The following is a 10,953-nucleotide window of genomic DNA, read 5'->3' as shown; positions in this document are numbered from 1 at the left end:
ACTAGACACCTACGTGTTACCAGAGTAGGTTAAATTTATAACTACAGGTAGATATTGCATTTTAAATCACAACACGTAAAGTAGGTTTCGTACCCTGGAGCTCGAGAAATTGTTATTCGGCGCGCGAAAGCTCCGAGGGGAGAGCACCGCGGCCATCGCGGGAGGGATAGTAGCGCCTGCGTCTGCGGTTGCGGCGTCTACCTGCGATGCGCCCGCGCACCTGTCGCAGCGCCACCGGCTCAGTCGATTATCGACCGTCACTTGTGCACCACGCGCCATGACCGCGATCACTCAAAGAAAACCGCCGCGAGTGTCGTAACGAAACGTTTTGTGTAAACATTACTATGGATGTGATATATTTGAGTGTCATCTTCGCTCTGCTGCAAGGTTGGTGTCTGACACTTGTAATATGATTTTAAGTAAAAGTAGGTGAAATGGTCTCGCTCGCAGAAGATGTACCACTTTCGTATTGATCTTCTGTCGATTTGCCAAGATTTCTCTTCAAAGGTTATGTTTTAAGTCTTTCCTATTGATGTTGATTTGTCTGCACGTGTTATATATAACATAATTTTATTTACACATAAACATTAATTCAATTATATGAACTTTCTTCCTCAATAAGATGCTATCAGCACATTTGCTGACTCTGTAACAAATTTGAGTGAAACACATAGTTACCTAGTTAAAAGGACTAATCAGGTTTAATATATTTATCATTCCTATGAATATCGTCTCTATAAGGTGAATTAATATAAAAGTTATTTCATCTGAATATAAAATAGGTCAAGGGTTATTATAATGTTATCTTTCAAAGTACCTAAACATTTAGTCTTATAAGCTGTGATTACCACAGCTTTCCAAATGCTACACACACCATCATCCAAGTTGTCATGACGACTTGGATGATATATCAAGACATTTCTGTTAGACCTAGTTTACTGACACATTCCTCTTAGACACCTCATAGAAACACACATTACTTAAAACACACATAGTATCGTCTAATCCAATGACAATGGACGTTTCTACCCGTTATATCGTGGCTCCTGCCTCACACATGAGTTTATGTCGCTAAATTATATAGTCACCATGCCCACCTTCCAGCACCATTATCAGGTCCTGGACATAACTTAGCAAAACAAAACGAACCCAAGCTCGACAGGGTAACGTTTTATTAATTACAAAGATCCCATCGCCACGTTCCGACTTTAACATCAGACCCTGGATATCATCTAGGAACTTGTCAAAACGAATGAAACGAACTTAAACTCGATAGGCTTACATTATTTTATAACAGCAGTTCCGACAATCTTCCGGCTACATCATCACACTAGCTGTAAATCATAATAAAATTGCATTGTCATCTTATCTACCTCTTTTTTCTTCGTCGTTTTCTTTATTGCTGAAAGTCGTGCCATTTCTGGTAGGCCTCAGTGATCTACATCTTCACGCTAAAATTAAATTCAATGGAATAGCAGGAAGGAATTAACTTGCAAGATTTTACCAGAACATAAATACCTAGCTTGTTTATTGCTATAAGCTTATACCTTAACACTTGTTGGAAACCGTTAAAAAACTTGGGCAGCGCGTGTGACGCGTGACGCGTGCGAGCGCTGCCCGGACGATTGACGGCGCGGACGTTACTCTTGCACTTGAAACAAGCCGGTTGTTATAACGTTACAGCGTTGCGTCGGCTCTACTAGAATTAAAAAAAAAACACTAACAAACACTAAGCAAATATTAGTTACATTAAGTTTAATACCGGCTTAACACCTCCTCCTCTGTTAGCTTGCTTATGCATTAAGTTTTTTAAACAGTTTCGTCGATATAATAATAAGAGTATTTAACTCGGTACTCAGTTACTCTTGAATCATTTGTAATATTTATCTAATAAACATTTTAAAATAATGTCACTTCTGTATCAACAAATTACTTGTACTTTTAGTAACGGTGTTTTTGAGGATTACCTACGTTAAAGAGTGACAGCTGTGGCCCCCCTCGTGTTTACCGGAAGTCTTCAATTTCCCCGACATCCGGAGTGAGTCACCAACTCACCACCAAATACCTTAAACCTGATGTGACAAATTATTTCGTTATTTAAAATTCAAGTATAAGTATGTCTTACAGTGGTAAAACGGCATTTAATAATAGAGATTCAACTATGTACTACTTGGTTCATTTGGCTTAGGCCAATATGCTTGCAAAGAAATTACTGACTAAATAAAAGCTTGTAAAATATGGCGTAATTTGGTTCATGTATTATATCAAATAGAAAAAGTTTGATCATTGAACTTAAAAACATTTTACAAAGGGCGTTGCGGTCATCACTGTAGTGTGTAGGGGTTCAAAGAATGTGTTCCTAGCGCAGGCTACAAAAACATGGTCGCCCGAGGCCCGAACGTCTTCCAGGCGCTAATGTGAACAAAAACTCTAATGCCGGTAGGAATGTGCATAAAGCTTATTGTATTTGAAAAAAGTTAAGCACCTACCTATAAATGAGATACTTAGTTTTTATTTTATAAAAGTAACTGATGACCTCAAAAAACATCAGTGAAATACGTTTGGATATTCATATATATGCACACGTTTACATTAAAAAGTAAAACATTAAACGTTATTTTTAATGTATTATTAATACGCATACTAACTACTTTGTGAATAAATAACGGTTTTATTCATAGATTGGTAAAGATACTTCGCCGCCTTGAAATTGAATGAAGCCACAAACGGCTTATTAGTAAGTTCTTTTTTTGAATTCTTGACAAATAAAAACATTGTAGAGAAAATTTGCGAATAAATAACTAATACTGCGTAATTTACATAATAAATAAATAATTATTTCAAATATTTTAGGACATTTGAGTACGGAGACGTGGCAAAACTATTTTACGCAACTATTTCAATTCTCAAAACTGGGTACATTTTCTTGTTAAGAGTGAGTAATCTTTACTAATCTATGGTTTTATTCGTAAAATAATAAAAAACACTTAAGTTTTCCATTTCACACGCCTATTTGGAGGCAAGGGACTTTTTTACAAAAAAAAAATTAATTAAGTCATTCAGTGAAAGTTTGTTTCACTACGAGGTTGCATTTTGTCACGCAGCCCAGGTCAACACTTGGCACTACTTGCCAATAAACCCGCTAAATTATTTTCGCTCGCTATTTTCATTCTTTGTGTCTTTCTTTTTTTTAATAATGACCTTGACGTCTTGCCTTTCGATCCATTTTTCATATTATTTGATTTCATTTGTAATTGCGTTTATCAAACATAGATTAGTAAAGATTACTCACTCCTAACAATAAAATGTACCCAGTTTTGAGAATTGAAATAGTTGCGTAAAAAGGTTTTGCCACGTCTCCGTGCTAAAATGACCCTAAAATATTTGAAATAATAATTTATTTATTACGTAAATTACGTAATTATTACGTAAATTAGTTATTTATTCGTAAATTTTCTCTAAAAATGTTTTTATTTGTCAAGGATTCAAAAAAAGAACTTACTAAAATAAGCCGTTTGTGGCTTCATTCAATTTCAAGGCGGCGAAGTATCTTTACTAATCTATGTTATCAAACAACAGATTATCTTTGATTAATTAATTTAGGGATTATAAGTACGTAAATTAGCATTTATAACTCCTCAGTATTTTTTCATTCCGTTTATATTAACAATGAATAAAATTGTCCCACAGCTGGTATTTAGCTAGCTTAGTTAATAACTTTTTACCACTAACGTGTAAGAAAACGTTATTAACCGATAACCGTTAGTCATCTTGGATTAGTGGCATCTCTTTGATATAATGTGGAATACCATGCTATCGATATTTAAAGGCAACTACATCAACGCATTATACATTTTTTTCTATTTCAAACACCATTTATTTGCTCTGCTTGTGGCAACTACATACCGTTTACTATTTATTAACTGCACGTAGTTAACTTTTTCTGTTGTCGTTAAGGTACGCGATTGTCTTAGCTCTTTGCAAGTGTTTACGGTACAACTTTATGTTTTTTAATAAATCAATTACTTACCCAGAGGCTAACTTAACATACCTGAAGTAAAAAAGATGTAGTAAGGAAAGTGTAAAAAGAAGTAAAAAGTAAAAAGAAGTAGTAAAAAGATAGACTTAATATTAAATTCTTAGTTTAATACTTTAAACCTACAATACTAATATTAATTAGGTATTATATAGAATGAGGATTGTTGATAAGTATGTACACGAAGACGTTACAATTAAGACATTAGGTTGTGTCCAAGTCAAAATCTACTAAAAATAATAAATTACTTCGATTACAAAATACTAATAAACAATAAATTGAAAATAATTAACATGGCGTCTCTACTATAGAGTAACATAAACTTTAATGTAAACGTTCGATGTTTTATAGATCGTCCAAATAGTATGACCTTATGACGTAACACTATTCACTACTTGTACATTACTGATTATATCAAGTTGCAAATTGGGTATGTATCTATATGAAACAATCAGGTTGCATTCATTTCTTAACATCGTAGAGGCCGTTCACGCCGTCGCTGATTTCTAAGGGAAGTTGCTTCAGTTTTGTTTTTGGGTCATTGACAATGTAACCGTTTGTCGACTCAATATCATGTAACGCCCCTGTTTCATGTTTCGTATCATAAGTTACAAAGTAACTTACGCTAGCAACATTCATTGTATTTTTATCGACGATGTTTGAAGTGAAATCTTCTTTAGCGACGTTGTAGACTTTTTGTGATAAGTAAAAAATGTTAAAATCACGTCAGGATCACGTGTCCTGATCGAAAATTCGTAAGACGGCAAAACAAACTGCAAAAGTCAAGATGACATCCGGTATCAACATATCTACACTAATATTATAAAGAGGAAAACTCTGTTTGTTTGTTTAGTTGTAACAAAAATTGTTGTTAAAAATTCTTTCACCATTAGTAAGCTACATATCCACGAGCAACATAGGTATTTTATATGAAATATGTTTGGATTTAAGTATTTAAATATTTATTCAAGTAATAGAATATGATGATGATATAAATCTTATGTTCAACATAATTAAATTTCATTACATGATGATTACCTTGTTTAAATTTTGTTATAAGCCTGTTAACCCTATAATTATTTGTAATGTAATAATATTGTTACCGATGAAATTGAGAAACAAACAACAGTACTAAGTTTGATTGGTAAAAGTAAAATTCGTCCAGGTTCGCGGAGAAAGTGCTTCTTAATTCGCCGACCAACGCTAATTAAGAGAAGTTATTCAAGATTTTGTAATACTAGAATTATATTTTTGCTCCAACCGTTAATTGTCTAAATGTACGGTATTTTTGGTAGGTTTTACCTAAAATGTAATACGAATCATATTTGTATTGTATCTATTAAGTTGTAGTTAATGAAAAATCGCTTTAACAGAAACAATTAAATATGGAATACCAATTGTTTAAATTGAACTAATGATTATAAAATGTCTATCAACGTAAAAAAAATAAGTTTCTGAAAATGAGGCAATTTCTATCTTAGATTGTATGAAAATGCTATGCATAGCAATATGTAACTTAGAATTCTACAATCCTGTAATTGCATCGACTATTAGCAAGTACTCGGTAAGCTGGTCTAATGGAACTTGACATTCAAAGTGATTGTTCAACCGTACCTGTCGCATACCACAATTTACATCGCCCAGTGAGTTGGTCGGCGACCTGATTATGCGTAAACTAACTGCGTATTGGACGTTGTAACGGTACAAGAATGTGGTCGTGCTACCTAGTCAACATCGCCGCTATTGCTAGGTATTTCCCAGATATAGAACACAAGATTTACATAAATTTTATTTAAATTCTCTAATGAAATGATAATATGGTAATCTTAAGTATTGGCTTGACTGCAAATTTAAGAGCAGACTAGCACATTAAAACTCTTAATGGTATCTTTTTACTACATACTAAACGGTAACATTAACGCTCACTAATATGCACACTATTTTAATAAGTGGACATAAAGAGATAACTACTTACAATCGTGAAAACGGAAACAATAAACGGTTTCCACAATCTGACCGTAGCATCTCTAACTGAACTACGAATGAGAGACCCGTAAACAACGATTTTCCGGCATTTCTTTCTATTTTACATAAAATATCCTCAAAGTACTATAATATACGGACCGCGAGATTAATTGCGGATATTGTAACAGTTCTGTGGACTTTCATGAGCCACTATAAGTAAGTAATGTCTGATTGAATCAGCAGATGCGAAACTGACGCAACGCCGCCGGTGAGTCGACGTGATCCGTGAAAGCGCTTTCTCGATGACGCAAAAACGTGTGCACTGCGCCTTGTAGGCTTAACCGCAGAGATCGCAGAGCCGCTATTCGTCTAGCAAATATTAAATGGGTTAAACCTTATGAGAGGTATAAACGCGTCAATAAATGTTTAAACGCGTCATTCTAAATTTCACCCCGATGGCAGGTAATTGAGGACGAAAATGCGCGAACCTCGCGTTAATAATATTCTAATGTTCTTCATTTACCTACATGAATAATTATGATCGAAAGCATTCATGGCTATTTTAAAATCTTTATTTAAATGAATAAAATGGTTACATCCCAAAATAGGTAAGCTTTGTACCATTAGGTACTTAATGGGATTATATTTAATGTATTCATATTAATGTATCCAAAAACATATCTTTAGATTGTCACGGACATAATCTAGAATATTTTATCTCAGTCATTCGTTTCTTGGATCTAGTTTTCTTATGTAAATTAATCCAAATCCAAGTAACATAAGGAGGTCAGTGTTTGACCCGGCTGACCGTCACACTTGTTAACACCGTTGTACGAGTGCACGATACACATATATTATAACAGGAATTTGATCGTCTGATTAAAAGCGTAAGATATTTTATTATAAAACTAAGTTATATTTACAACTATTTTTCAAAAAAGTTTCTGTAGGAGCGCGCATAAACAAAAAATCTATGTATATCAAAAGCGTCTTCGAAGTGACTATTATAAAATTCAGGCAAAGTTCCATATTAGTTTAAAATGAAGAACAAATAAATCATATTAAATATATATTAATAGCTGAATTTCAAAATAATGACCTTTTCGTAAAATAGTTTAAAATGTATAGAGAACAGCAATTTAAAATTAAACATAAAATATTATATTATTGACACTCATTTTCCGTATATTTTAATATCTAAAGTGGATACCTATAATTACTCATCATTGATAAGAAAGACACGTAAAGAATGACCTACTATACGTTTCCATTACGGGCCGGCTGTACTTAAACCTTACAACACCATACTTTGCCCCGGGGCTAGAAAGTTATTTAGTGATGTTTTTTAAAGAAAGTTTTTGATTTTTATTTCATGCCAGATAGTCTTTTTTCATCGTTAATAAAATTAATCAAAAATATAAGATTTTTAAAGTTATGAATGGATAAAATTAAGGTAAAATGTATTGTGTATGAAACCAGCGTTGTGGAGTATGCTGAATATTATGTTCATAAACTTCGTTACGATAGGAAGGAGTGGCGTGAAATATTTCACTTCCGACTATCTTCGCGGCATGGTGAGGAAACACCTTGACCGAGCTTTGCTGCGTAGGCGCTGCGTCGCAAACGTGCGCTTCTCCTTATGTTACTAGAGCTGAAGTTAGAAAATTGAAATCAGTGGCGGTAAAATTAAGTTTGTAGTTATGTTCTCGCGAAATGAGGACCGCACCATTGTCGAGGTCACCACGCTTTCTTAGTCTAAGTAATCGCCCCTCTCTGTTTACCACGAAACGGCTGCAACTAAGTGCAGTCATTATGGCGCTATTTTGTGTCGATTTCATATCATTTTCATCACCTTCAATAAGTGCTATTATGAGCAATAGCCGTGTCAATGTTCCAAAAACTATAGGTATATAGCTTAAGTTCATGTTATTAAGTTCCCCACGCAATTTTGTTTGTAAGAATTTTGTAATGTAACTAATGTTTTTTAGTTTGTGAATTCTGATTCCCTCTTTTTTAATAGCCTTTTGTTTACTTTAAGTATTATCTTTTCAATTAACCTTTTAAGACAATACAGCATGTGTCCATGGAAATGTTTATAATCCATATTTTTATCTAATGCTCTCTACATTTACTAGCAATGTAATTACAGCGCCGACCCTAGGTTATGTAGAGTCTGTCGCTTTAAGAATCAGCTGGCCAAAATGTCAGCTGGATGTCCAAATGCAAAATGCGTCCTTGTGTTGGTGAAAAAAAATCCCAATAATGTGTCTGAAAAAAGTCCTTCGAGTGAGAGCGACCAAAGGACACTGAAAAACAATTTTGATCTACCCAGACAGTCTAGGACCGGCTCTAGATGTACAATCTTAATCAATCTCATAGTTTAGTTTTCATCGACCAATCTTTTCTAATATTAATGTGCGCTTAATAAATTTTGTGTACAGTGATAAGGTTGCTTAGTCACGTGTGCTTATTGTTATAACTTTCACTCGCCTGACGCAGGGTCAACGGTCACTGTTATATAGTAATACACTTACTGCCTGCCTCAAACTGTCATGACACCATGACTTCAAACTATTCTCATTGTTGTTGCCGCCGTGTCTATTTCCACAGTCATTCAACATCAATGTTTTGTTTGCAATGAATAAAAGAAATACAAAACCTTAAAACCCACAGTTGTGGACGTTTTGGACCTCGATTATCTGAAAGGAGGGTTCGATTACTCGGTTTCAATTCGTGTCAAGATCTAAATTTGTACTATTACTTATATAGCTACATTTTTTTAATGTTCTACTGTTAAGCAAAGGTCACTTATGTCGATAACTCCCAAACTGATGTGAGAATCACTTATAAGCCACATAAACGTCAATACATTTTCGTAAATTTTGTTCATTACTGCGAGTTATTCCTGTAAGTTCATTTACGTTTGCTACAATACGTACCTAAATATGTGTTGGTAAAAATATTATAATGAAATCATCGTTAACCATAATTACAGGAGTATCCGTACTAAACATGTTCATGGCTCTCCAAGAACATGTTTAGCAGGGGTTTAGGTCATAGCATCCACCGCGCTGGCCAAGTGTGATTTGGTAGACTTTTTTAAAGTATTACTCTCCTTTTATAAGTGATAATGATTTTTTAATACGCACATGAGTTAAAAATATCCACGGATCTCAGAGCCCGCGATTGAGAGACTAATCACTAGGCTATCACCGCTATACTCATTCAAAATCAAATCATTTTAATATTTAGTAGCATTCGTAGCTGTAAAATTATCGCTAACCAACCAGAGGCGTGCGATTACTTCTATCCGCGCTTTCGCCTACGCCGGCGGCTACGGTCGTTTTGGTCATAGATCATTTCGATTTGGAAGTTGAACGTTTCACGGCGATCTGAGTAGCGATGATGCGTTAAATACTTCGTCATGCAATTCTTCCTTCAGTCACGATTTTTGTGTAAAAAACTTCTACCTAATAATAAGTAGTCAATAAAGGGCGTCGAGAATACATAATTATAGGTATATATTAATACACGAACTCACAAGTTAGTACGTCAGAGGTAAAGCTTGGTCGTCTAAATACGTAGAATCTTATTTCCTACCGTTAGAAATCCTGAGTCACGAAATTTATATACAGTTAATATTCATACGAACTCGTGTTTTGCACGTTTTCGCTGAGACTCATCAGCTCATGTTCCACAAGAGGAAAACTGAGAAAAGCGAAAATAAAAACAAGTTTAAAACTCTAATTCTTTTAAAGCTGTTCTTAGAAACACTGATCGAGTCATATTATATCAAAGCTTTCAATATTGCTATTAATAATATCTTGATTAGAACGGTGGACTGCCAATGATTTGGTGGATGTCGAAGGTTGTTGTAGCAGGACAGGGTAGAAAATAAAATCTATAAGCATGGTGATCGAAGCGGCAACGCTGAGTAGTATTTTAATTCGGACTTGTCTCCGGAGTTGAACTCCGAGCGCGGCCAGCAGCTCAGCCACCACTCGCGTAAGCTCCCCCGCTCGCTTCCACCGTCGCCATATTGCAGCCGCATTCAACGCCATCAGTGCTGCTCCAGTGCCACTCAAGTAGGCCTACAAGACATAAATATATATCAATCTTTCCATAACAAATAGATATCATACCACATTGAATCTTTTCATACAAAAATTAAGTATATAAGTATATTAGTAGCGATGTAACACCATTAATACTTAGATACACATATTTACATATAAGAAAACTGTAAAAAAATGTTTATATGTTGAATATACATGTCATGTATACCCTAATTGAAATATTTACTTTTAAGATTTTAACTCACGTATTAATACTAAAATATAAGAAATATATATATATATAAAATATAACCTGAAATGCTGGAGCCCCACAACGCTGCGTGCCAGCACACATTGTCAGCCCCAATGTAGCTACAAAATATGTCACAACGACACCTCCGGTCACTGAGTGTTCCCAGCGGAACACACGCAAGGATCGCAGATGCATCGTCAGTAAGGCCACCATGATCACAAGCGAAGCCAAGCGGAGCGCCAGGAGAGGCACCCGAGAATCTCCTGTGGCAAACATCGCGCTCTCCCCAATACGCTTGAAATTGTCACTCCATTTCATTTTAGCGTTATATTTCGACATTGATGTAAACACCAACACTTATATAGGAACTTACGAATCTCCACTACGTTCATTTATAATAGTAACTGATGGTCTTCAACTGATATTATAAGTACCCAATTGACATCTGTCAATATAATTCATCACCACAGACCTGTAGTATTCTCATAACTATGTTATAATACCCAGTTCTAGTGTTTCATTCACAGATATTTGTATATCTTCTTATATATAAAATTGGGTACTTGACAGTTATAACAATAAAATATGAAATATGTTGGATATGATAGCTTATAAGTAAACATAAATTATGCAGTATTTCGTTT

General features: G+C 34.7%; 1 protein-coding gene across 2 annotated transcripts in view; it reads left to right on the top strand.

Annotated features, from left to right (window-relative positions):
* Positions 1–210: 210 nt before the first annotated feature.
* Positions 211–10,953, top strand: part of LOC140743504 (CUB and sushi domain-containing protein 3) — a 51,156-nt gene continuing 40,413 nt past the window's right edge. For both annotated transcript variants that reach the window (XM_073074825.1, XM_073074824.1), the window contains exon 1: positions 211–387. In XM_073074825.1, coding sequence (XP_072930926.1) covers positions 345–387 — 43 coding nt within the window. In that variant the 5' untranslated portion in view covers positions 211–344. The remainder of the gene's footprint in view (positions 388–10,953) is intronic.

The sequence above is a fragment of the Epargyreus clarus genome, unplaced genomic scaffold (assembly GCF_041222505.1).
Source record: "Epargyreus clarus isolate Ecla_fem2 unplaced genomic scaffold, WU_Ecla_fem_2.2 ptg000007l, whole genome shotgun sequence".
In the NCBI taxonomy this organism is placed as follows: domain Eukaryota; kingdom Metazoa; phylum Arthropoda; class Insecta; order Lepidoptera; family Hesperiidae; genus Epargyreus; species Epargyreus clarus.
This window is presented reverse-complemented; position numbering and strand designations above follow the sequence as displayed.